The sequence below is a fragment of the Lynx rufus genome, unplaced genomic scaffold, assembly GCF_022079265.1.
Source record: "Lynx rufus isolate CCGP_SWC_20201006 ecotype Redwood Valley unplaced genomic scaffold, mLynRuf1.p SCAF_7, whole genome shotgun sequence".
Taxonomy (NCBI): domain Eukaryota; kingdom Metazoa; phylum Chordata; class Mammalia; order Carnivora; family Felidae; genus Lynx; species Lynx rufus.
Window position 1 is genome coordinate 138,753,244 of NW_025814889.1, and position 26,796 is coordinate 138,780,039.

Sequence of the window (26,796 nt, forward strand, 5' to 3'; positions counted from 1 at the left end):
GTGAATGAAGGTTCTTGTTCCCGTTTTCTTCTGTTTTATTTAAAGTCCTTCCTTTATTTAAAACAATTTTAAAATGTCCTTTGCTGTGGAATAGCCAACACCTTCAGTGCCTCCTGCCTCCTCCCCTCTCCCTCCCCTCCCCCCACTCCCCCTCCCTTCCGCTTCCTTTCCCCCCCTCCCCTCCCCCTCCTCCTTTTCCCTCCTCCTTATCCCCTTTCCCCTTCTTCCCTGTCCCTTTTTCCCCTCCTCCCTCCTACCATCCCCACCCTCTCCACCCCTCTCCCTTCCCCCTTCTCCCTTCCCCCCTCTCCCTTCCCCCCTCCCCCCTTTACTCCAGTGCCGGATGGCGGGTGGCTTGCACGCACTGGGCTGATAGCAGTCAGCCCAGGCTGGGAGGTCTCCCGCAGGATTTGAAGGGTCCTCCTCCTTGCTCAGGCCGTGGGGGCTCCCTTGTGTGGCTGTCCCCCGTGGGTGGACCTGAGGGTGCATCCAGCCTCGTTTCACTGTCACAAAAACGATGTGGCAACGAAATGACCTTGCCTCTACATCATTTTGCAAGTATGAGTAGGAGACTTTCCCATAAGGATAGTGGATGTTGCAAAATTGCCCTGGGCGCCCCCCACTGAGTAGGGGCCCCTGCTTCCTTGTTCCCACGCCCACCCGCTGCATGTTTGCTGGTCTGTTAGGGAAAAGGGTTTCTCAGGGTTGCTCATGGAACTTTAACTTGTGTTTCTCTCTTTATAAGTGGAGATTAATCATCTTTCCACAGGTCAGAGGACTGTTTGCCTTTTCCGTGAGCTCTCTGCGTCTTTGGCCCATTTTTCTGCTGGACTGTTTATCAGTCTTAGACAAATTAATCCTCTGTAGTATGTGTTGCAAATATTTTCTGCTAGATTATCATTTGTTTGACTACTTAGGTTTTTGCCTTGCAAGTTTGTTTTTTAACATAATCTGTGTTCTTCCGGTGATACACCTCTTGCCTGGAAAGGCCCCGTCCAGTCCTGAGGTCCTGGACCCTCCTGCCCCCCACCCTCGCCCACCCCCCGCCTCTACACGGATGCCGTCCTTGTTTTCCGTGCACATCTTTGGTCCATTTGAGTGTATTTGGGGAAGGTATGAGGTGTAGCTTCAACATTATCTCCTTCCACACAGCCGCCCGGATATCCCTACGTCCTTTGTTGGATAGCGTGTCCCTTCCCCCTGATGTCAGATGCTACTTGGATCCCACTGGAGGCTGGGACATTATGGAACGGCTGTAGCTCTAGCATGTTCCATCATGTGGTGGAGCTGGTCACCTTCATTACTCCTGCTTTCCAGAATTTTCTGGGTTATTCTGGGTTTGTCTGTTTTTCCTTATGAACCTTAGCCTTAGCTCATTTTGCTTCCTCTGAAGTCTTTTTGTAATATTTTTAGGGGAATCACATTAGATTTATAGGTTAGAGAGTTTTGCTCATGCTGTCTCTCCTTGTGTATTTATGTATAACCACGATGAAGTACACATAATACGATAAGTGTGATATACTACGTGCAAGGTGATAAAACACATATAACGTAAAACGTACCATTTTGACCATTTCTGAGCGTGCAGTTTGGTGGCATTCGGTACATTCAGTGTTGAGCGACCAACACACCATCATGTCCAGGATGTTTTCATCTTCCCAAACCAAAGCCCTCTCCCCACGAAACGCGAACTCTCCGTTCCCGTCCTCTGCCCCGGGGGCCTTCATCTACCTTCTGTAGCTATGGATGTGACTCTTACAGGGACCATAGGAGCAGAATCGTGCCGAATTAGTCCTTTTGTGCCTGGCTTCCTTCACTGAGCACAGCGTCCTCAAGGTCCATCCGGGTCGTAGCCCATGTCAGCCAGCACCCCATCGCGTGTATGAGGGATACTGCTCTGTGCGTGTAAACCACAGTGTGTGTGTCCGCTGTCCGGATCCCGCCGAGCCCCGGTGTGGGTACTTCAGGTGCATACCCAGAAGCAGGACCTCCGGGTCCTATGGTGGTCCTGTGTTTGTCTTCTCAGGACCCGCTGCTGTTTTTCGTGGCCTCCAGGGTGTGGTTTGCACTCCCTGACCTCGGTGTTTGCTTGGGAATCTGGTAAATGGACAGCTCTGAGCCTGGCTGCCCTGAGGCCCCAGGCAGGTCCGTGAGCCATCGCCCTGCACCCCAGGGCGCCTTGTGCCCTGCCTTCCATCTTCCCCTGTCATGGCTATGAGTCCCTCTCAGCTGCGTCCCCCTCCGTGTAGAAGGGGTCGCCGCGGTCACAAGCAGCCGACACTCACGAAGTCCTTAGTGCGGGCCTGGCCCAGAGACAGGCGTGTGGGAGCCGGGGTCCAGACTCCCGGAGGCCGGCATGTGGGATTGGGTTGGGAGGGTGGTGTGGGAAGGGGTCAAGTCCGTGGGCCCAGTGCAGTGTGCTTCTCAGTGCGGCTGCTGCGGGTGGCGAGGCTCCCGGGTGCTCCCTGTGCCGCGAGTCCTCTCGGGCCAGGCTGCCCTCCCTACCCAGGACGGTCCCCACCTGGCCTCAACATGCTCCCCGTCTGTGCTCCCTTTCCCTGGGGTGCCTTCCTCTGCAGCTCAGAACTGCCTGCCCTGGCCGGTGGGGCCTGTGCCCCGCCTTCCCAGCTCCTCCGTTCTGTGGTTGGGAAGTTCCTGCGCGGTGGGCACGCCTCCTCTGCATTCCTGCATCTGGTACATAGTAGGTGCTCATTAAACACCGGCCGAGCGCCTGCTCATTGCCGTCCCTCCGAGTATCTGGCGTGTGGCTCTGCCCCGCGATGCTGCTGCAGGGCGACAGTGTGCACGTCGGGACCCGGGCCGCGTGCCGGACCTGCTGCGCGGCCGTGTCTTTGCCCTGAGGAGCCCCCCTGCCGCCTGGCAGCGGGGACACTCGGAGACCCAACCGTCCGTCCATCGGCCACACGGCGCTGGGCAGTTACCTGGGCGCGCGGCGCAAAGACGACTCTGAGGATTCGGGTGTTTTGTGGGTTTTCTGATGTTTTCTTTACGTGGCCGCGGCGTGAGTGCCAGCCCGCACGTCTGCGCCAGGCCTGCCCCGGGCAGGGCTGTGACCCTTTCTGGGCTGGCTGAGCAGGAAACGCGGGTTCCACCTTCTCGCTGTGTGTTGTTAGATTCTGCTCCTATGGTCCCTGTAAGAGTCACATCCATAGCTACAGAAGGTAGATGAAGGCCCCCGGGGCAGAGGACGGAACGGAGATCGCGTTTCGTGGGGAGAGGGCTTTGGTTTGGGAAGATGAAAACCTTTTGGGGCATGGGGTGCTTGACACCTCGCGTAACTGCCCGGGGCCTGGTCTGCAGGGGAGGGGTCTGGCTTGGGGGAGCCGAGATGAAACAAGAAAAACAAAGCTGCCTCTGGACAGGTGCCTTTTTCGCCTGAGGGCTGTTTACCTTGGCGCTGGATTTGCCTGAGGACTAGGAAGTTCTTTAAAACGCACCTCACCCACCTGGAAGCAGGTGACACCAGGTGATGGCCAGGTGGCAGCCCTGTTAGGGCTCCTGCTCTGGGGAGGGGACAGTGAGGGACGGTGGTTGGAGAGCCTTCGTGTAGGGAGGGGACAGTGCACAGTCAGAAGCGTGGACTGGATGTTGCAGGCGGGAGCCGGGGCCCGGGGCTGGCTCCTGGAGTTTTCACTGTGCTCTCTGTCACTGGGGAGCAAGGGACACTGCCCTGAGACCCAGGGGGCGGCCTTCCGGGGTGGTCAGTGCTTTTGGCTGGTGGCCGCTCGCAGCTGGCTGTCCTTCCAGCCAGCCCCGCTGCCTCAGGAGGGATATGGGGGACGGGGGAGAAGCCCCCGGCACCCGACCCAGGTGCACGGAGACGTGTCGGTTTCCCTCACCTAGATCCTTCTAGATCTCGTCTAGAGACCGCCCAGGCTGCCCCAGTGTCGCCACGGATGGCCCCTCGCCCCTCACCTCTTTCCTTAAGAAGACTGGATGGTGATGGGGACACACACCAGTCAGTGTGTGATGCTCAGGAAATGGGACCCCCAGTGCTTAGGGAGGGCCCGGGCGCCCCGCTGCTGGGCCAGTAAGTACCGTGACCGTTTTGAGAGTTTTTGGTCTGCTGGGCACTTACCGCCGTAGGACAAGGGACGCTAGGGCATGGCCCGTGGCCAGACCTAGCCCGCTGGCCTGCAGCCACACCCATCCGGTGGCACGGCGGAGTTGAGAAGTTCTGACAGGCCATGCAGCCCGCCGAGCCCCAGACATTTCCTACCTGGCCCCTTGCAGAACAGGATTGCCCGCCCCACGCGTGTCGCCTGTAGTATTTCAGTGGTGAAACGCAGCTGGAGAACAGCCCGTTTGCAAACAGCTGCGAGCCACGCCCCTTTCTGCTTTCAGGAACTTGGGCCAGGGCCATGGCAGGAAGTCATGACTGGTGCCCGGAATCTGGAAGGTGGTTCCTACCAGCAGCCTCGCTGGCTGGGTCTTCCCAGGTCCTGGTTGCTAAGGACAGTGGAGGGAATTGAAATGAACCTGTGTGCGTTTTTAGTAGCTCATTCTGTTTGCTTACACGACGCAGAGGTTTTTGTCTACCTGCTCCTAAACTTTAGGTTTTTTTGCTGGCTTTGTTTTGTTTAAATACACATCTGTGTGGCCACTCAGCCAGGCTCCCCACTCGGTCTCCTAGGCAGAGGGGCCTGTGGGCTGTCCTGCAGTAAGGGATGCATTAATAGAGGTATGTGCCAGGGAGGGCTGGATAGCTGGGCCCATCTGGGGTTAGGGCAAGCACAGGCTCTCGAGTCCAGTTGTGGGGGGCCGGGTGCCGGTCGCGACATCCAGTGAGGTTGGTTTCTGTTTCTGATGTGCCACTTCCCTCTCATCCTGTTTCCTCGGCCTCAGTTTCTCCTTCTGTCAGTTGGTTTAACAATAGAACTATTGTTTCAGCATTGTGACCGGGAACTATGACACCTGGGGTACGGGAGCTTGTCATTCTTGCCTGAGATTTGGGGCCCTGCACAGATTTTGGGGTGCACAGGAGGCCTGGGGCTCGTCCTTCCCTGTGTCGGTGCCCTGTGAACATTCCACGGGAGGTGTTCTGACCCCCTGCCTGGGGCTGTCCGGGTCCTCTGCTGTGTGCACCTGGGCTGAGGCCCAAATGCCTGGAGATGGGCCCCCGGAAGGGCCTGGCTCACACCTGTCTCTTCCTGCTACTCTAAAGCCCAGGGAGGGCAGGTCTTGACCTGAGTGGCCCTGCCTCTGTGCACCTCACCCCCGATCCTTGGGGCTGGTCCCCAGCGGGGGTCAGAGGGCAGGGGTCTGCTTTGTGCAGGGCAGGTGGCAGGGCTGAGCCTTGGTGATGGAGTGCTGGCGGGGCGGGGGGGGCTGCCGCGCCCTCTCTTGATTGGCCGCCTGCTGTTCCCCGGGGCCGGGTCGGAACCCTTGCTGGAGTCTCGGGCACTGTGGCCCTGGCTTCCCACCGCGTGCGGTCTCTGCTCACCCACCGCCTGCCCCTTCCTCTCCTGCCTGTCGGGGGTGGGGGCGTGGAAGCCGCTGCTGACTGGGGGGTCTCGGGTGTCCTGGAGCCTCTTACCCTCGTCTTCCAAGTGGGGACGTCACCGCAGCGCCCCGAAGGTGAAGTGACAGTGGTGCACGTGGAGGTGGACGGAGGTGCGGGGCTAGTGACGTCTGCTAAGTGTGTTTCTGGAGAGTGGGACCTGGGGCTTTCCCGGGGTTGCTTCCACCTGCCGGGCACGACTGAACGTGATGCCCGGCAGTGCTCTGAGAAGGGAGTTCGTTCGCACCCTTCACAGTCACAGGAGCCGGGCACCGGCAGAGGCAGGGTAACCCACCCGTGGGCACGCTGCCGTGGCCGGTGGTGTTCTCCCTGCCTGGATGGTGAGGAGAGACAGCTCGGGTCCGAGCTCAGCACAGAGCCCGCTCCCGGTGGGTTCTCCACGTGTGTGGCACGTAGGACAGTTGGGACCAATTCGGACGGGCGCGTGCCCCCTCACTGTGCCCCCACACGAGTGTGCTACGGGATGCACGAGCAGGGGTGACGTCGCTGGGGCTGGGAGCCGCGCGGCTGGGCGGGCAGGTGGTGCGGAGCCAGAGGAGGGAAGAGTGAGGTGGTCACTTGGTGGTGGCTCGGACAGCAGGAATGTCCCTGGCAGGGTCCCAGGGACCCCGGGGAGGTCTTGACATCTGGTCGTTGGTGACCCGAGGGGGGCTGGGATGGCGGGGGTGGTGAGTGGGGTGTGGCCCGCCCCACGTGCCTCGGTGGGGTGCGCTTTGGGGCTCCCCTCCCCTCTGCCCTGTGAGCGTGCTGTCTGGGTCCCGCTTTCCAGGACTGTCTTTGGTCCCTTCAACCCTCTTGGGCTGGAAGTTTTTGCATTTTGACCTTGGCTCCCGATTTTTGCCTCCATCGCTGGGCCCTGCTGGGGAAGAAGGATAAGTGGGAGCGCTGAGTTCCATGATGTTTACTGAGCCCCGATCTTGTGTGGCCTCGTGTTTACTGAGCCCTGATCTTGTGTGGCCTCAACAGCTTGAGGCAGAAGGAGCAGGACAGGGGACTGGAGCAGCTCTTGGCAGCTCGCTGGCACCCTGTTACCTTTGTCACGTTGGGGGGACTTGGGGAGCTCACGTAAACATACAGTTGGATATGTTGACAAAGGTATTCAGTGCTTGAAATCCCTCCTATCTGAATTACATCACTACTTTAAAAAAACGTCTATTTGTTTTGGGTGGGGAGGGGCAGAGAATGAGGGAGAGAGAATCTCAAGCAGGCTCTGTGCTGACACATTGCAGAGCCCGACGCGGGGCTGGATCTCAGGGACCCTGGGATCGTGACCTGAGCTGAGATCGAGAGTCAGACGCTCAACCGACTGAGCCGCCCGGGCATCCCCACGTCACTGCTTTCACTACCGGGTATGATCCCGGGGTGGCGTGTGTCTGTCGTGTCTGGGTGGCGGAGATGCTGTGTGCCAGAGGCCGCGCCTTCTACCCCCGCTCTGCACTCAGGCCTGCGTGTCACTTTGGTGGCTTGAAAACGGCCACGGCGGAAGCAGCCACACCACAGAAACGGGCACCTGCTACAAGTGTAGGCTTAACGAAGCGACGGAGAAAACGTGGGGTGAATGTGTGACGGGCGTAGCCGCCCACCGTGAATGGCACACAGAGGTCGAGGAAATCTTCCTCTTCGAGAGAACTGTCCTCCCCGTCAGCAGGGAGCACCCTCGCCCCGTCGCAGATGAACAAGTGAGGCTCTGATGCGCCCTGTTTGCACCTTCGTCTTGTTAACGCAAACAGAATCGCCAGCCGTCGTCCCTGTGGGAGCCGTACTTGTGCCGAGGGTGGGGGTTGAGGGAAGATCCGGGGGAGCGTCGATGAGCACCACTGGCCACGCGGCTTTCCGGCGAGAGTGCCGCGGGTTTTACCGTTGCTCGTGAGCGTGAGCCGCTCAGCCTCGTATCCGTTTACTTCCTCGTAGTCGCCTGACCTTCGTCTCCACGCGCGGGTCCCCGGGGCCACTCCCTGCGCAGTCCTGCGCCATCCACGCCGTGGTGTGACCCCAGGTCGCGGAAAAGGGTGTGGCAGCGCCCATCGGGCCCTCCCGGCTCTCCCGCTGTCCCGCGCCCCCCCCCCCCCGCCCCGGGTGATCGTCAGGGTCACCGAGCTGGCAGGACGTGGGCCTCCTCGGTCGTCCACGGGCTCGATGCACACCATGGTTTCGGCCTGACCTTTGTGGGAACGGACGGTCCCGGAAGACGCCCGCCAAGGAAGACGTTCAGGCCTCCCTTCCCCCCCACCTTGTGGAAACACCCAGGTTGTTGAAGCCTTGGCGTTGCGTTTTCCGCAGGCGTTCACGGGTTAGGGGCCGTAAGCTCCGTAGGGCCTCGGCTGGGCTCCTGGGCAGAGTCCGAGGACGGCCCTTTGCTCTGTGGGCTCTGTGGGGGGACAGCTCCTCGCAGCTGTGGCCGGGGGGCCTGGAGCCAGCGACAGGCCCCGGATTTCCTGGCGCTCAGAGCCCCGTCGGCGCGGCCCCACCTTTGCCCATCATTCCTTCATTTGCCGGATGAGCGTGTGTGACCCTGGCACGTGCCAGCCCTGCCGAGGCCAACCCGCTGACCCGCTGTCTGCGGCTGGCGTGTCCCCTGGAGGGCGGTGACTGCCACTGCCCTTGGGGGGACCGCGTGCTGACAGTGTGCGGCTGGGGACACAGATCCCAAACAAGGGAGCTAGCTGGGCGTTCCAGGACCCCAAACCAGATGGGGTGATGGCTCTTACTTGGAGAAAAAGGCACTGGGATGGGAGACACCCCCGAACCGGAAGGGCCCAGCAGTAGGAGCAAATGTGGCGGCAGAGGACCCCCAAGGTCTGGGCCGGGGAGGCCCCGGGAGGGCCCCCGGCAGGATGCCACGGGCTCTGGTTTCCTGCCACGTGGAGCGGGGTCTCAGCGGGGGAGAAGGGAGGGGTCGGGGTGGAGAGGCACACGGGTGTGTGGCCCAGTTTGGAGGTGGGGGGCCGTGCTGGCTGCAGGTGGCCGTGGGGTGATCCCAAGGTTGGGGGCTCCTTCCAGGTCGTGGCCGGAGCAGCTGGTGGACGTAGACAGCGTCCAGTGGGAGGCGGCTCCGTGCTGCGCCGGGCAGAGCTGAGCTACCAGCGAGGTGCCCCGCTGACAAGCCAGAGCAGAGCTCCCAGGGAGGCCGGCGGGTGCTGGGTTGGGGCAGGACGCCTGGCTATTGACCCCAGGAGCGTTTGGGGTCTCACCGACCATGCCCAGCCTGGCAGGACCGAGGTGTTCGTCGGGGGTGAGGGATGTGGCTCCCAGACAAGCCTTGAGTTTGGGGAAACTCGGGGGTCATGGGTGCGAGCCAACATCGTGAGCCTGGCACGGGGTTGGGGGCAGTGTCCGTGGTCCTGCGTGCCTTGTGGGTTTCAGGCCTCAGACTCCTCCCTGGAGGGCCTGGCACAGGGCCCCGCAGGGCCGGGCGGGAGTTGTGTGGGTGCCGGGTTCTGGGGGCGAGGCTTTGGGATGCTGACTGGGACCCACCTGAGACCGCACCTCCTCCCTGGCCCTCCTGTTCCCCCTGCAAAGCCTCGGGGTCCACAGCGGCCGCCCCAGGCCGCTCCGCCCGAGGAGTCTGGGGCCGTGTTCCCAGAGGATGGAGACGTGGCAGAGGGCCAGGCGGTCTCTGGGACTGGCTTGCGGGGAGGGGGGAGGCGCCCAGTTCTCCACGTCTGGGGCTCCCCAGGAACGGGGCTTGGGACGGGCCTGCATCCTGTGGGAAAGTGGACACAGTTCATCCCTGGATCGGCCGGAGAGCCGCCAGGTAACCCGGGAGACGAAGCCAGGCCGGGGAGCGGTGCGCACTGCATGTCGAGGCGGGATGGCGGGGACGCGGCCGGGGCCGGAGACCCGGACCCACCGTTTAAAAAACCTTGGCTGGGAAGGGAAATAAAGTCCTTTGTGGTTTCCAAGTCCAGTTTCCCTAGACACTGCCGCCTTTGTGTGTCCAGAAGGCATTCATCGGGTTCCCAGAGCAGCGTGCTTTGTGTCTTGGGCCGGCGCGGCCGGACTCAGTCCCCTGTGCGGAGGGCGCGGGGCCTGGTGGGTGCTGCCTTGAGCTGGGCGAGCCCCGCTGCGCTGCGCCACGGCACCAGGTGCCCCGTGCTTGCTCCCGGGGCAGACGGTTACAGGGTCCTTGCACACCGTCCCGGCTCTGGGTGGGGGTCTGGAGTAGCCACGGCCAGGGTCCTTTCCCGGCGCGCCTGCTTCTGCACGGAGGTACAGAGAGGTGTTCCCTCTGAGGGCTGCGGGGCCGGGGGCAGGAGGTCCCGCTGAGCGCCTGGTCTACCTTGGGAGGGGGCGGGGGCGGGGGGGGGGGGTGGGCTCACAGGAGCTGCCCTGAGCTGCCTGGGGTGGCCTGCGGGTGCCTGTAGAAGGCCGGTTGTGGGGAGGGCGGCGGGAAGGTAGGGTTGGGGAGTGGGGGACTAGCTGGGGGGCTGGGGACACGTGGCCGCAGGCACCTGGAACGCGAGGTGCAGGTAAGATACGTCGAGAGCGTGCCCGCTCGACTCTGGCTCTGTGTGGAAAGCTTCCCTCTGGGTCACACTTGGTGTCCGAGATCTGGCCTCCTGTCTGTGTCTGAGACGATGCTCCATAATGGTTTTCCGTCTACCTCTGAAAGGGGGGGGTGTACCGGCTGGCACGGTGTGTCCTCCCCAAATTCACATCCACCGGAATTTGTGAACGTGACCTTACATGGACTAGAGACCTTGCAGGTGTGACTGAGGTGCGGTCAGCCGTCCTGGGGTGGGGTGGGCTACGCTCTGGCCCGGCACAGGGATGCAACACGGTGGGGTCCCCTCACAGGCTGGGCCAGCCCCCGCTGGGGTGGCTGGGGAGTCACGGCTTGTGGTCCTGATCTGACAGCAGTGCGGGTGCTTCGTTCTTCGAGGGGCCCAAGGGGTCTGGGGGAGCAGGGCGACGGGGACGGGAGTGGGCCTCTGGGAGCCCCTCTCTCTGATGGGCTGTGTGTCTAGACCCCCCCCCCCCCACCCCCGGTTACAGGCTGGCGAGAGTAGCCAGCAGGAGGAGCCCAGGGTTGGGCTGAGCTGGCGGCTGGAGGGATGTGGCCCTGGCTAGCCCGGCGTGTGGGGCCAGGCCCAGGCGTGCGTTGCGTTCCGATGGTGCTGGGCTGGACACTTGGTGCTTTGTCCCCTGTCCTCGTGTCCCCGCCTCATTAGCTTGCTGGAGCTGAACCGGGAAGGACGGCAGCCCCAGCTTCAGGGGCCATAGAGAGCCCCAGACAGAGAGCCCACCCGGCCAGAGCCGTGCCAGGAGTACAGGAGCAAGCCCGACCGCTTTCCGCCGGGCAGAAGTCAGCCAGGTGTCCCGGCTCGCGAGCCTCCGCACGCCACTGTCCCCCGACGCCGAGGAGTCCGGCCGGTCTTTTTGGAGTGAAAGGGAGTAGGTTTTGCGTTGCTGCGTTTCCCGTACCCAGGTTTTTATTTCTGAGCTGAAAAAATGGGGCCCTTGCGTGGCTCAGTCGGTTAAGCGCCCGACCCATCTTCAGCTCAGGTTACCTTCTCACGGTTCATGAGCTCGAGCCCCGCGTTGGGCTGTGCGCTGACAGCGCTGTGCCTGCCTGGGGTTCTCCCTCTTTCCCTCTCTCTCTGCCCCTCCCTTGCTCGCTCGCCCTCTCGCAAAATAAATGGACTTAAAAAAAAGCAATAGGAAAGCATCCTAGGACGTTTGGAGAAGGAGGTTTTACAAACCACCTGTGGGCCCATAAACCTAATGCAGGGTCCTGTGTCCCCTTTAGTTGTTTTGGACACCTGTTTGCCTTCACGGTGACCGGGATGGCAGTCACAGCTGCCTGTGTCACTTGGGGATGGTGTCCTGTGGGAGTCCCACGTGATGGTCCAGGACTCCTTGCCCTGCCCCATCTGGGGGCGGGTGGGTAGCGGGCAGGGCTGCTGGGTCACAACTCGATCTGAGGGTGAGACTCTCCCCACGTGTTGGCTTTGCCCTGGAGACGGAGTCACTGGTTCCGAGGGCGTCTTTGTGCACGGATCCCCCTGCCTTCTGCCGCGTGCAGTGGCTTTGGTTTCCTTTTTGGTGAAGTTGGAAGTTTTTGCTCCAGGAGTGGTCGATTTCCTCTTGCCGTGAATTCCTCTGCCCGGGGAATTGGCCCGTCTGTGGACCAGGGTCCTGGAACTTTTGCCCGTTTATTCACACGGTCTTAGGACAAGGATAGTAATCGTTCAGTACACCACATTTGCTACACGTATCCCTTGTTTCACTGCATTTTTATTTAATTTCTTTAATGTTTTATTTACTTTTGAGAGAGAGAGGGAGAGAGAAAGAGTGTGAGTGGGGTAGGGTAGAGAGAGAGGGAGACACAGGATCTGAAGCAGGCTCCCGGCTCTGAGCTGTCAGCACAGAGCCCGACGTGGGGCTCGAACCCACAAACTGTGAGATCGTGACCTGAGCCGAAGTCGGATGCTTAACCGACTGAGGCTCCCAGGCGCCCCCCCCACTGCATTGTTTTTAGCAAGTGGAAATTTACTTTTGTCCAGTTGATTATCAGACTCTTTCACTCTGTGATTATTTTTGTCATTTCTATTACACAGACTGTTACCCCCACTCTAGGGACTTGGTCGGCACGAAGTTCTCTTTTCTTCAGGTGTGTGTGTGCGTGTGTGTGTGTGTGTGTGTGTGTGTTTGTGTTTTCCTTCATTCACCCGTTTCATCCATCTGACGCTCACGACAGCTGGTTGTCCAGGTGGCCGCCCCCCCCACCCCTCCAGAGGAGCAGTGCTGCCCCTCCCCCATGGCCCCCATCGCCCTTTCTGGGCTCCCCTGGGTCCCTGGGGGCACTGGGCATTGTGTGTCCTGTGGCTTTTGCCCCTAGGGCCACATGGGGCCACGTTGTAGTGTCCCAGGCAGGCTGGAAGGAGCCCCTGCAGCCCCTCCCCCCCCCACATGCCGCCGCTGTTCTCGAGGACCAGAGCAAGGTCTGGTCCATTTCGGCTGGGGCCTTGCGGGCCCCACTGCTGGCATCCCCTGCTCAGGGCAGGAAAGCTTGCCGAGGGGGCAGAGGGCCCCTGGCGGTGGGGGGCTGTGATCGAAGGGCCCTTTGACAGCCCTGCGCCTGCTCCATCCCAAACGGTCCCAAACAGGAAGCGCCTCTCCCCGCGTTGCGGTTCTCCGTGAGATTTCCCCAGTGGGACAGCCCGGGCCGAGTTGACGGGTCCCATGCTGCTCAGCCCCCTCCCTGCCCGCCTTGCCTGGGGGTGCTGGCCTGTTTTCTGGGGCCGGCGGCAGGCTCCCGGGGTGCGTCATCTGGAGCCCCCGGAGCTCTCTGGTCTGGAGCTCCTGGAACTCTCTGGTCTTACTGCTCTCACTCCCGTCTCAGAGGCGGAGCCGGGGCCTAGAAAGGCGGTTAGCAGCAGAGCAGGCTGCACCATCTTGTCCAGGCCCCACCCTCGCAGGGACCCAAGGCCTCACGGCCCGGGAGCTGTGCGCTTGGGACTCGGTGGCGTTTGTGGCCTCTGCTGTAGGCTTTGGAGCGGGGTCGGCTAGATGTGCAGGTGAGCTATTGGCTCTGTCCCTGGGGGTCCTGGTGGGGCGCCTTGCCTTTCCTGGCCACGGCACAGAGACGTGGGGCACCCCATGACACGTCCGTCCCCGGGTGAGCACGTGGGTCTGAACTTACACGTGTCCTCCCTCGGTGTGACCCCCCAGGTCAGGTCTCTGCTGCCGTCATTCCCGGCTGGAGGAGCCTGGCGGGCAGTCTGTGGGCTGGGGCCGTGCTGGGGAGGCAGGCGGGCGAGTGCGGGGCTCCCGACCAGCCCTTGTGTGTGGGACGACCTCTCTGAGCAAGAACGAGCCGCCTCTGGAAGCCGAGCAAGGGCTGCCCAGGCGAGCGGGAGGGTGCTTTAGGCAGACAGAGCAGCCTGGGTGGTGACCTGGGCGAGGGGACCAGGCCCAGCCGGGGGACACGAAGCCGGGGCCCCACCGGGTTCAGAAGGGAGCCACTGAGACGCCCTAATGCCGAGCATTCTAGCGGTTTTCGGGTGTCTGCTTCTGTCTGGGCAGCGTGTGGAGCCACAGCTCTGACCGCGTCCTTGATGGTTGGCTGGTTAGGAGGGCTTCTGATGAGACCCAGGGTCTCTGGCCTCCCATGCACCAGGCTGGCCGTCTTTATGGCTGGGAAGGTCCTGCTGACAGACTTGGCTTCCTCCTGTCTTGTGGGGTACATGGTGGGGGGTGATGTCGGTCGGCGGCAGTGGTAGGAGCTTGGCCAGCTGAGTGGGGGTGATGGAGGGACCCAGGCTGGTGGGTGCAAGGTGGGAGCCGGTGGGTCCCGAGTGTTCCTTGAAAAGCCAGACTGACCGCTCCCTGAGGACAGGGCTTGGCCACGGGACCGAGGTGTGTGCGGGAGAACCGTGTGTTCGGGCTGGTGGGCGTGCCACGTGGGCAGGTGGCCGGCAGGCAAGTGACCGAGCCTCCCCCCTTCTCTTGCAGGGACCCCGACCGTCATGTTAAGGTAAAGCAGAGAGGCTCAGTGCTGAACATGCTAAGGAGGCTGGACAAAATCAGGTTCAGAGGTCACAAGAGAGATGACTTCCTCGATCTAGCAGAGTCTCCAAATGCCTCGGACACCGAATGCGGAGATGAAGTTCCCCTGAGAATACCTCGGACCTCGCCCCGGGACAGCGAGGAGCTGAGGGACCCTGTGAGTATGCTGTGCGGGCCTCCTGGCGGCGGGAACGTCCCCTGCTCTGCTTGGCCTCGTCCCCGTGTCCGGAAGTGTAGGCCTGGGGGCCATCCCCCGACCTCGGGTGGCCAAGCAGAGCGTGCACTCGGCAGCCCCGTCCTGCCCGGGCTGGCCTCCCCTCTGTCCTCATCTTGTCCCGGAACGGCCCTCAGTGCCCGGGGTTCATACCCCCCACCGATTGAGGACCTTCACCACGGGTCTGTCCAGCAGCTGGATTTCTTTTCTTTCCTCACTGGTTTTCTGGGTGGCTGGCCGACTTCTGGTGCGGAAGTGAGGCAGAGACCCCAGCCTGACGTTCCCGGCCCTCGGCAGCTGGCCGAGCCCAGGCTGGGTCCTCACTGGCCGCTGTGGGCCTGTCAGCAGGGTGCCCTTTAGTGGGGCAGCTAGACAGTGTGGCTACGGTGGGAACTAGGCCTGAGTGGGCCCTGCCTTCTGGAAGCTTGCGTGTCTTCGGGGGCTGGGGCGGGCTCCCTGGCCAGGCGTGATCGCGGGGCTCGCCGTCGCGGGCACCGCTGCCTGAGGCCTCCCCGTCACCGGGGACGACGCCCACAGCCATCCGTATTGGCGGCCTGCTGGTTTCTGCTCTGAGCGCCCGAGCTAGTTTCCTTTCCAGGGGTGGGCTGTGAGTGCTCGTCCTCCCTGGCTCCTTCCATTATTAATGCCTCAGACCAGAACGGGGACTGCGAGTCCGCTCCTGGCGGGACTGAAGAATTCACTCGGAGCCGGGCTGCCTGATCAGGTGGGCCGGGCGCCGCGGAGCCGGGAGGGGAGCCTGCCGGGGTGTGGGCCGCGGTCCCCCAGCTGCTCCCCCAGCCGCAGAGTCCCTTGTTGCCTTGTCTCCTGGTACACGTGATGCAGAGCGCCACGGGCTCGTCTTGCAAGGAAGGCGGTGTGTCCCCCGTTCCGGCCCGTGCCCCCCCGGCGCCGGGAGCCACGGCTCCGACGGTGGTCTTTGGGTCGAGTGTGCCGAGTCCCCACGCGCGGGTCCGAGCTCACCCCGGGGTGTGACAGGGATCCTTCTGTCCCCGTGCTCCGTCTGTCTGTCCCCGTGCTCCGTCCGTCTGTCCATCCTGCCGGGGCGTAGCGGCAGCCGCCTTGCCCTGGGTGCTGTCTGCAGAGAGACCCGGACCCACCCTAGAGCACGGCCCCTGCGTGGGGGTGGCGGCCGATGGTGCCGAGGCTCTCGGGGCCCAGCCGTGCCCGCGCCCTGCTCTGAGGTCACGTCTGAGGGTGCGGGGAGGTCTGAGGGGTGGCGGGCACAGGGGCTGTGTGAACAGACAGCCGACCGGGACTCTGTCCGTGGCGGGGGCGCTGGGCTTGGGCTCCCACGAGGGTTGTGCCATCGACACGTGAAGCTCTCCCCACTGAAGCGACCCGTGACCCGTGACCCCGTGTCCCCCAGGTGGGCGTGCTGGGTCCACGGCATCCGTCGTCCCGGTGGCTGTGACCAGGCCGCCCTCCTGCGGGGTACAGCTGGTTCCCACGGCCGCCTGAGAGGGCCCACGTCCCACGCCTGTCACCGGCTCGGGGCGTCCTCAGGCTTTCTGCTCTGCTGGCCTGACGGGTGAAGAGTGGGGCTCTGATGGCGCGGCTCTTGCTGTGAGGGAGGCTGGACACCTCCGTGCTTAGACTTTGTTCTCTTCACTTGAGATTTCTTACTGTGGTAAAACATACTTAACGTAGAACTCCCCATTTTAGCCGCGGTCGGGTGTTCTGTTCGCCGGCATTGAGCGTGTCACCCCCCCGTCCGCCTCCAGAACCGCCATCGTCTCTCCACACTGAAGCCCTGTCCCCACCCGTGCCCCAGCCCCTGGCGCCCACCCACCCACTCTGTCTCTGTGCGCGACTCCTCCAGGGACGTCACGTGAGAGACGCCTATAGCACCTGCCCTTTTGTGACTGGCTGCTCTCGCTCCGTGTCCCGGGCCGAGGAGACAAGTGGACGTGGTGATTGAGGGCAAGGGCGTGGGCCGGGGGGGGGGGGGGGGGGGGCGGGGTCCGAGAAGGGGTCAGCTGAAGGGGCTCGCAGAGGGGCTCAGACCTGCGGCCCACCGTCCCCATCGGTGCTCCCGGCCAGCCGCTCGGCTCCCCGGAGCCACTCCTCCCCATTCCTGCCGTCCACTGGGCTTCGGCTCAGTCTGCCCCACACCCTGAGGGGCCCTGGCTCTCCTAGACCCGAGGGGGCCCTGTAGGGATTCTGGAAGCACAAGGGCAAGTTCCAGACGGCCTCGACTCCAGCATCCTAGAGCCTGACCCGCATCACAGCGTTTCAGACATGGCCCCATAAACTGGGGGTCATCCTGCCCGCTTTTGGGGAGGAGTTGGCGGATAGGATGGAGTCGAGCGTTCGTGGGTGCGGAGCCGCCTCTCCTGGCCGGCCTCTGCCCTCCGCTGTGTGGCTGCTGCCTTGGCCGTCATGGGGGAGGGGGAGGGGGAGGGGGAGGGGGAGGGGCGGCCAGGGGAGGGACGAGCTCGTTTGCAGGGTGAGTGGGTCAGGCATGCGCCTTCCTCCTCGTGGTGGGGCAGCTGGAAGTATCCCCAATGCCCGTGTCCACTGCTGCCAGGCCGTGGGGGGTGCAGGTCAGCAGGGGGACTCACGCCCCCGAAGCGAGAAAGTCCCGACGGGTCAAGTGTCAGGGCAGCCACGGGACCCGTCAGCATCTCCTTGCTGGGGTGTGGCCTGGAGCAGGCAGCCTGTGTCTATGGAGGAGGGGTCACGAGGCCTGTCGAGCCCTGTCCGGGCTGTGGGTCCCCTTCCACCCTCCCCCAGCCTGGAGGGGGCTCACGGAGACCAGGACCAGAGTCCCATCCTCCCCCGTCGCATCGCGGGGGACGCACGGCTGCTGCTTCTGGCCAGGTCAGCGTCAGGATGCAGCTGTGGGGGCGACCGTGGAAGGGTCCAGTGTGTGAGCCGAGCGCTCCTTGTGCGCCCGGCGGGTGGGGGCCTGGCTGCGCTGGCCTGCCCTGCACCCCTTCCCCTCCCGTCAGCAGGAGGCGAGCAGCCACCGTGCCAGGCCCCTGGGCGAGTGGCAGCGGGCCGCGGTCATCTGTAACCGGAGCCTGCCCTGCACCCCTGGGGACGTCAGGCGGTGGTTTTAATTAGCCCTCCGTGGAACGGGACGGGCCCGGTCTGGAGTTCGCTCGCCTCGGGAGCCGCCATTCTTGCAGATTTTACGCAGCCTGGCGCGTGGACGTGCCCACCCCGCCGGCCCGGAGTCCTGTCACTCCAGCTCTGGGGCGCGAGGGGGACAGGTCTCGTGGCTGGGCTCACCCGCCTCCCCGGGGGGTGCCGCGCTGGCCGGCCTGGGTTTCTGTGGTTTCCTTCCCTCTGCAGCCCGAGTGCTGTGGCCGTCAAGAGGCTTAGCATCGTGGGGTTTTTTTTTTTTTTTTTTTTTTTTTTTAATCCTTTCTAAAAGCTGACCTCGCCTGGGCTCCACCAGCAGCTGAAGATGTCCCTTCCACCGGCGGGTGAAGCTGAGGTGAAGGGATACCCGCTTCGTGGCAGAGGCCCTCCTTGTCTTCCCGGGGGCTCTGTGGGCCTGGCCCTTGCAGATGAGGGGTCCTCAGGGTACCCCTCGGAGAACCAGTTGACGTGCACGCGGGACGCCTCGAGGCGGCTCCTCTGAGTCTCGGTGTATCTCTCGTAGGCTGGTCCGGGGACCCTCATCATGGCTGCAGGAGTCCAGGACTTTAACCGGACAGAGTTTGACCGATTAAATGAGATCAAAGGTCACCTGGAGATCGCCTTATTGGAAAAGCACTTCTTACGTGAGTACCGGTGGGGGGATGGGAGGATGCCGTCCCGCAGAAGCGCACAGGCTGTTTGGGCTGGGGAAGCCCCGTGACCGCTGTCCCTGGGCTCGGTCGTGGTGGGGACGGGCCTGGCCCCGTGGGCACGGGCTTCCTGAGGCTCCGTCTGCTGCTCCGCTAAGACCCGAGCTCTTGTCCGCGCAGCTGCGACGTTGTTGCTCGGGGGTGAGGGGGACGCCACCGGGAAGGGATAAAAGGCTCCCTGGAGAGTCCCATGCTTTCAGGGAATCCGGTGCATCATTTCCAGCACTTAGCTCACAACGGGTCAGAGCCTGGCGAAGAGACTGAGCCTGTCCACTCTGGTCTGTTTGCTGTCGCATCGCGGAGGGAGGGGGAGCCCGAGGATTTCGTCGTCAGGTGGCCGCACGCCTCGGGATCTGGGCCATCGGCGAGCTTAACCACACCTCCCCGCTGCCGTGAGCCGTGGCCTCTTGCGTGGCAGTGGTAGAAACTGCTGCGGAGGCGTCTCCCGGGTCCTCGCACACACGATCTCATTGGACGTCCCGCCTCCCTCTGTCTCCCTGCTCTGCAGACGGGAACCGCGGGGCTGGGGAGGGTGACCTTCCCGGGGAAGCCCTCTCGCCGGCAAGGGGTCGGAAGCAGGCAGACTCGCCCCGGCGCCCACGCATGTGACCCCGCTGCGCCACGTGGAGCCTCCACGGCTGATGCCACGGCGGCAGCTACAGCTGCCGGGACGATACAGGGAGGAAGGCGCGGCCTCCTGGCCAGGAGCCACCGGGTCCAGGAGGAAGGGTCCGCGGGCAGGTCCCCTCCCTTCCTGTCTCCTTCCGCGCTCCGGACCCAGCGGCTGTGCCCTTGCCGGCCCACGGACACCTCTCCCTCGGGGTCCACACACTGAGTGTCCACTGAGCTCTAGCTGTGGGCGCCCCTGCTCTGCAGCCACGTGGGGGCCCTCGCCTGCACGTGACAGCAGGTGTCTGAGCCGTGGTGGGGAGCCCTGGGGTCCGGCCTCAGTGTTTTGCCAAAAGAGCTTCTGGTTTACTCTCGGGTAGCTCACGTCGCGAAAGCATCCACGTCAGTTTTGGTAGCTGTGGGGTGGCAGCTGTGGGCACTCGTTTTGAACTAGGAACATTTCAGACACACACAGAGGTAGAGCATCTCACGCGCTCACCGTCAGCTCCAGCGAGAGGCGGCCGCGGCAGGCGGGTTCCCGCCAGCCTCTCATCCTTCGTCTGTATTTTCGGCAGGCAGCTCGCCGTGTTTTAAAGACGAATGCCGTGAGTCTGATACTCACAACTGCAAACATCAGGTTACTTTTCATGTCGTCAGACCCCCGTCCTAAGCTCAGATTTCCCCGACTGTCTGCCGGTTTTTCCGCAACTCCGAGAACGGCACCCAGGCCCCGCGTGGAGCGGCTGGCGCGTCTCTCCAGGCTCCTGTGTTGCCAGTTGTCTGCGTCTCTGCTCTTCGTGGAGGAAACCAGGCCAGCCTGGCGGGGCCTCCGCCCGGACCTTGCTCAGGGCGTCCCCGTGGACTCAACACGGGGCGCTCTCCGGGAGGACTCCCTCGGCGGCGGCTTCCCTGAGGTGGTTTCCGCCCTTGGCTGTCATGGCTTCCATCCGCCGTGCCCTGGACGTTCCGGGATGGTCACTCCCGACCCCTCCAGTCGTCCTCCATTTGCTCACCGACGTGGTTCTGAAAACCTAACTACTTGGTTGCTCCCGGGGATGGTTCATATAAGCAGAGGCAGGATACGTGCTTGAGCTTTTTTCCTTTATTGTCTGGTTTTCAGAATAATGAGCTGATTCCCTACTTAGAGCATCTCCCAGAGGTGACCATCGAGGGTGTTGGGCTTTTGTGGGTTTTTTGCTGTCCTCATGCGATCATGGCCTTAAACACAGCTGACGTGTCTGAATCGCTGCTACCCGTCGGTGCCCAGATAGGCCCAGATAGACCCACCTCTGGGCCTTGGGTGGTGCTTCGGTTTTGCTTCTGAGTCCTTTCGACGTCAGTCACTCCTCCGTGAGCTCTCTGGTGTGACAGATGCTCCAGGCTCTTCATCGTCTCTTGCCCCCGTCCTGGAATTAGCCATTTCTCCTGATTCCTTTCGGTCGAGAGTGGTGTTCAGAAGCTAAATAAGCCTTCTGGCATACTCGCTGCTGTCACTGTTTCTAGATGTTTCCAGTGGGCAGAGATAGGGCGTCCTGAGTTCACACAGATCATTCGAATTCACATCCAATACCTGGGGTTTTCGTTTTTTTCCTTTAAAAAAAAATTGTGATAAAATATACATAACACAAGATTTGCCACCTCGTGGTGTTGACACGTTCGCGGTGCCACACGGCCGTCACCGTGTGGTCAGCTTGTGAAACTGAAACCCTGTGCCCATTAAACCTCAAGTCCCCGTGCCCCTCCCCCAGCCCCGGCAGCCAGCGTCCTTCCGTCCGTCTCTGGGGGTTTGGCTTCTGCAGGGACCTCATGCAAGTGGAACCTACAGTGTTTGTGTTTTGGGGTCGGGCGCGATGTCCTCAGGTTCATCCGCGTGGCCGTGTGGCAGCACGTGGCAGCACCCCCTCCCTTTGCAAGGCTGAGCGCCGTTCGGGTGTGTGACTGGACCACATTGTGTCTGTGTGTCCATCTGTTGACAGGCGCCTGCGTTGCCTCCGCGTTTGGCTGCCGCGAGTGCTGGTGCGCGGTTTTTCCCCATCGAGACCCTGTTCTCCCGTCCCAGGGCCTTTACTCGACCTCGTCAGACTGTTCTCTGATCTCTCAGGCTGAAAATCCTAGTTCTCGTGAGTGATTTAGATTTTTAGAGATGACTCTTGTTTTCCGTTCACTTTTTATTTTGACCCGATTCCCGATTTGCAGGAAGGTCACAAGAATAACACAAAGAATCCCTGTAGTCCTTTCAGCCAGGTTGTCGTGCTTGTCTGCCTGTCTGTCCCGTTCCCAACCATCCGTCCATCTGTCCATCCGTGCACCCACCTGTCCTTCCTCCCATCCACCTGCCTGTGGTCCTCTGCAGACGTGATGTTCTGGAGCTCTCCTGTGTGTGTTTCCCGAAAGCAGGTACTCTCTTACCTGCCGAACCAGTACCGTTACCGACCTCCAGAAATTAACGTCCACTCCACACGATTATCTAACCTAAGGCCTTACGGCAGCCTCACTGTTTGTCGCAGTGTGCTGTCCTGTAATTTTTAGCAGAAGAGGGTCCCCGGTCACACGTTACGTTCAGGCGTCCCGTCTCTTCGGTCCGTCTCCTGGAGCGGTTACGGCCTGCCTTCGTGTTTCCTGGTGTTGGCGTTCTTGAAGAGTGCACGTCCCTCAATTTGGGTTTGTCTGATGTTCCCTCAGGATGAGATTCAGGTGAAGAGTGTCACAGGTGTGATGCTGTGTCCTTTTGTCCCGTGACACGTATTGTAAAGAGTCCTCGTTAGAACCAAACTTATTTTTGCAGTCGTCTAAAATTGCTTGCCTGGTTGCAAAGTCCAGGCATATTCAGAGAAATCGGTTTCTCTTCCTGTGCACACCCCCTTCCTTCTTTTCCTCTATAGATAACCAGTGTCTTTTGATTTTACGGCTTATGCTTCTACTGACTCTTTTGTAGAAACAAACACGTACGTTCTTAACTTCCCCCTTAGATGAATGTTATCCCGGTCTCACTTTCTCCCATTTCCATTGCCTCCCGGAGGTCCCTCCAGAATGGCACCTAGACAGCGTCCCTGTCCCGCGTTACACCTGCTGTGTGGCTTTGGCGGGGTTTAACCGCCTGTGCCCTGGGTGGCGAGTTCCTTTCCTCCGGCCAGGTTCATAGTTTCAGGTGGTCCTTCGGCCGCCCCTGTTGAGCATCTGGCACAACGTCCTGGGTCGTGTGGGTGGAGGAATTAATTGCAGAAAAACTCGGTCGGGTTGGAATCTGCACAGGAGAGCCCATCTCTTCCTCCGCTGTTTCTTCCCACTCAGTAGCTGTGGGAGCAGAGCGTGCACGAGAGGATATACAGCATCCTTGAGACCCACAGGGTGCTTTGGGTTGCTGCTGGACCGGCCTCTGTGCCCTGGCCCCGCAGGAGGGGTGCTGACGTGGGCTCGGGGGAGCTTGGGTCTGCGGTCGGCACCCACGCCTCTAGTCCTCGAGTCGGCCGCCGGGTAGCGGCCGGCTGCGGACGTTCACCCGTTCACGGCCTCAGCTCCCCCTCTGCAAAACGCCTAAGTGGCCGGTGTTAAAACTCCATTCAATTATCTGTAGTACTTTCTCCCAGAAAGCAGACTATTGTTCTTTGTGGGGAGGAGGAAATAGCCCGAGTGTGCAGTGGCTTTCTTGGTTATGAAATATTGAACAGTACAAATGTTCCTGAGAGAAAATGACGTAGGGTGGAGACTGTGAGTTGGAAATGCGTCCCGGCTCGTGACTGGAGGCAGGAGCCTAAATTTGTTAAAGAAGTGCATAAGTAAGTTAAAAGCATCGTGCATTTGCATTTAGCCCGAGATGCATTTCGGTTGTTACTGCTTTTTAAGCACAAGCACACAGTAAGTGGTCCACAGTTTCTGTGCCTTTCTCCACCTCCTGCTGGGTGTGGGCCCTGGGAAAGGAGATTCTCTCCGAAAGGGACTTGGTGGAATTTGGCTCTTGGAGGAAATGCTCATGGGGCCTCCGGGGTCTGGGGGCTTCCTGGTTGCCAGGCGAAGCCTGAACCTCCCTGACCCGTGCACGGGTTCTGTGTTGATGCGAAGGCCTGTGGAATCCTCCCTGGGGGGCCCACCCTGGGGTCTTGAGCCCCCACTGTGTAGGGACCGTGCTCACTGGGCCACCGACGCCACCCAGTGCCAGATGCGTGTGGGTTCCCGGCGGACGCAGATGGGCAGACGGCAGTTAGCTCATGCAGAGCGTGGCTGGGCAGAGGACGCCCTTTGCTTCTGAGCCCCGGTGCGCCCCTTCCTGCTCCGAGCCACCGCGGGTCAGCGTGGCTGTCTGTTTCCCGCCTGAGAGGGTTTCACTCCCGTGGCCTGGAGCATCTCTCTCTGATGCCTAGACTTCAAGGAAGGGCCCTGGAGGGAAGGGAAGTTTCTGAGCAGCCAGTTGGGTGGTTGAGGGCAAGCAAGTGCTTTCTCACCCACAAAGTCCTCCGCCAGCAGGGGCTTTGGGAGCCGCCTGCTGCCTGCTTACGGTTTGGAGGGGGGCGGGAGTTGTCCAGACAAGGTGAGGCCCCCTTCCAGGCCTACTGGCTGCAGGGCTCGGCGTGGGGTTGGCCACGTGGCGGTGGATGTGGGCCCGCAGGTGTCCATCTGGGAGTCTGGCGTTTCGTTGGTTGGTTTGACTCTGCTCCTGCCGTTAAATCGGTGCTGTTCAGCGAAGAGGAAGGCCGATCCGGATCCCTTCTACTCCCGGTGAGAATCTGCCCTTCCATTATCCGTTGGGATGTTGGGCCCCGACTCCTCGACGAGCACAGAGCCCAGCTCACCCCGCCCCAGGCAGGGCCGTCTCAGCGCCCGGCTGAGCGCCCCCCGCCTGCCCAGCTCCTCCTTCAGAGGAGCCACCCCCGGAGCCTGCCGGTGCTGGGCTCGCCCCGTGGGACCCAGGGCTACGGGACTCTTGGGTGGGGGGCGAGGTCAGGGAGCAAGCTCCAGCGGGCCTGCCCGTGTGGTATTTTGACGGCTCTGTGTCCAGGGTCTGGCAGTGTCCTCTGACGGGCACTTTGGAAGAGGACAGAACCGAGCTCCGTGGGATGTGTTTCGTCAGGAGCCACGCGAGCTCTGGGAGCTTTCTCGTTGACGCCCCGCATTCACCCACTGAACACCTCACCCGCTCCCTGGGCGGTGAGGAGGCCGGAGGATGGGATCCCGCTTGCGCTGGCATGCCTGAGCTCCCGCGTGGGGACGGCACCTTGCCTTCCCCGCCCTCTGCCGCCCCCCGGCTGGTCCCCTCCTGCCGAGACCCCCATGGACGAGGCCACACTGGTCCAGCGGGCCGCCCTGTGACGTGGGCTTGCCCCAACTTTCTTCCAGCTCCGTGTGGGAACTTCACGTCGCGTCTCCTCTACTGAGCCGGATTCTCGTGTGACAGAGTGAAGGTGGCCGGCGCCGTATCTACGTATCCCCACAGCTTAGTCTCGTGGTCTAGTGGTTGTGGGTGCTCAGTGCGTATTTGAACGGACGAGTCCATGGATGCATGAGTCAATGGGTAGGTGAGTGGGTGGGTGGGTGAGTGGATGGATGAGTCAGTGGGTAGGTGGGTGGATGGATGGATGGGCCGATGAGTGGGTGAGTGGGTGAATGGGTAGATGGCTGGAGGGTGAGTGAGTGGGTGAGCGGATAGACGGATGGATGTGTGGGTCTGTGGGTAGGCGGGTGGATGGATGAGTGGACAGACAGACTGTTCCTTCCACCGGGCACGCTTCTGCACATCCTTCCAGGTCCCGGCGGGCACTTACCACAGCTCAGGTCCTCCAGATAGGCCCTTCCCTGCTCTCACCCTGTCTGGTGTTTGGTCCCTAAGCATGTGTTTTATATGTGTCACATTTGCTCCCTGGTGAGCTCACCCACTCGGAGACTCAGGGCCTGGTCTTGCCTTGTTGGGGGCAGAGTCCCGGCGGCCCCCACCCCAGAGCTGTGCAGGGTGCAGGTGCTTAGAAAATAGCTCATTGCTGTGGGGAAGGGCTGGGCATGGCGGGCTCAGCTGCGGGGCACTAAGTGCTGGTGGGAAAGAGAGAGGGACCAGGGATGGGCACACACACATTTTCTGTTTCTGGGTCCGGGGCCCCAGAGCCCAGACCTCAGGCGGCCCCGTGAAGCCACGTCATCTGTGCCGAGGGGCTGTCGGTTCCTGAAAGACAGCTGTTCTGGGTCAAAACCCTGGATGAGATCCTATTTCTCATTATTTTACATGGAAAGAATGTTAACCCGCTGCTTGTTCCCCCCAAACCCCAGCTGGTTTCCCAAGAGGGACCTAACCCTGCGGTAGGCCGGTGTCTAAGCAGCCCGGCACGGCAGGTGCCGCCCCCTGAGGGCCAGACAGCACGGTCGCTGATTCTTGGAGGTTGGAGGCACCACAGTAAGCGAAGTCCACGTCAGAGACATCGTGTGGACGGAAGTTGCCCATCCCGAACGGTGTCTCTCCGGGAGAAGCTGAGGGGGAAGGGAGTTGTCGTGGGCGCTTTTTTGCTGGTCATTAAACGTAGCGGCGTGCCCTCGGCTTAGAGCCTGATACCTGGTCACTGTGGGGAGCACGTGGTTCTGCCTTCTAGAAAGGTCCGAGGCGATGGCCAGCGGGCGAGTTGGGCCGGCAGGCTGTGGGTGGGGAGGGTGCAGGCTGCAGGGCAGGAGGAAGGGTGGGGGCGGAGCCTGGGGCCCCCAGGTGTGCTGCCTCCCACGTGGCCAGCCGGAGCAGCTTTCCCAGCGGTCTCCGTGTTTGCAGGCCCGGCCGGTGGGAAGGAGTTTTATTTAAGGATTATCACTTGATTTTTATTTCTGGCTGTGGCTGGGGCTGTTGGATTCTGTGCCAGGAGGACTCCTGCTTGAGAGTTCTACTTTTACACGTTTAAAAATAGCCTGGAAGCTGGTTCCTTCCTCCCAGTGACTCCCCTGGAGGCTGGGGCGCTGGGTTGGGCCGTGGCCCACGCTGTCGGGGTGTGTGGTGGGCATGGCCCAGGGCGTCCTCTCTCTGTCCCTCCGAGTCCGGGTGGCCGTGGGCTGGCAGTGGAGGAGGTGCCCGGGGTCCCCGGTCGGCTTGCCGACCCTGCCCGCCTCTCAGGCTCGGGGTGGGGTGGGGGGGCGCCTGCTGGACTCTGTGCGCGAGCCCTGCACGGAGTGCCTTACCACACCCTGCGGTTTTCGGGGCTTCACGTCTGTGGCTCATTTCGCCTTGTCCCTTGGCAAGCAGCGGTCAGCAGTCTCTGTAAGGGGCCCCGAACGCCCCCACTAGAGCGGGACCTGGCTTGTGTGGACCCTGCCGCTGCAGGAAGGGGGCATTTGGGACGAGGGAGCCAAGGCTTAGAAAGTCCGAGCGTCCCTCAGGGCTCACCACACCCCCGGGCCTCCCCCTGCCCTGAGTCTGCTGCCCAACGGCTGTCACGGGAGTGGGTGGCATCGTGCCATGTGCCCGCCGCTCTCATGGGGGCCCCATTGGACAGCCGTGCAGGGAGGGAATTCACGAATTCTGGGGCAGACTCCTGTCTTCCAGGTGCACCCCCAGGTCCTAGAAGGTCTCGGGATTCAGACTCCCTCCTCCGGTAGGCATTTGGGCTCCCACGGCCTCCCCCAGGCTTCCGGCGGCCCCCAGCGTTCTGCTGCAGCACCCCCGTGGCCACACCAGTCCTTGGAAGGGAGCGAATCACTGTGCTGGGGACCTCACCGTGTGACCCTGGCGGGCCCGGTGGTCTCTAACGAGGCCGCCCTTCCTGCCCCGCAGGGCCCTGACTTGGTGGTCTGATGTGCCAGGGTGTGGCTCCCGCTCCTGGGGACCCCGCCTGTAACTTAGCCGCTGGTGCCTGTGGACCGATGGGCATCTGGTCCCCTGCAAGGGTGGCTCCCACGGCCCGTGAGGCAGGCCGGGTGCGGCCTGCCCCCCACGAAGAGGCACAGAGGGGCTCCAAACAGCCTGAGAGCATGCTTCACCAAAATGGCGCGTGTAGGGCATGGGCTTGTGGAAGTGTGGGCGACCGGATGTCCTCTGTGCTGGTGCTTCTCACAGCGGGACTTCAGAGAGTCAGAGCTCTCGTGGTCGGGGCTGGCGGGGCACTTTTCGAATCCTGCTTCAGGTGGGGCCCAGAGAGAGGTGG

At 62.0% G+C, this 26,796-nt stretch overlaps 1 protein-coding gene across 6 annotated transcripts in view; it reads left to right on the forward strand.

Moving 5' to 3' along the window:
• Nucleotides 1–26,796, forward strand: part of GRAMD4 (GRAM domain containing 4) — a 74,423-nt gene that overhangs the window by 20,471 nt on the left and 27,156 nt on the right. For 5 of the 6 annotated variants that reach the window (XM_047065025.1, XM_047065022.1, XM_047065024.1 and 2 more), the window contains exons 2-3: nucleotides 14,000–14,210; nucleotides 17,899–18,019. In XM_047065025.1, the coding sequence (XP_046920981.1) occupies nucleotides 14,000–14,210; nucleotides 17,899–18,019 (332 nt within the window). The remainder of the gene's footprint in view (nucleotides 1–13,999; nucleotides 14,211–17,898; nucleotides 18,020–26,796) is intronic. The other variant, XM_047065026.1, reaches the window with a different exon arrangement.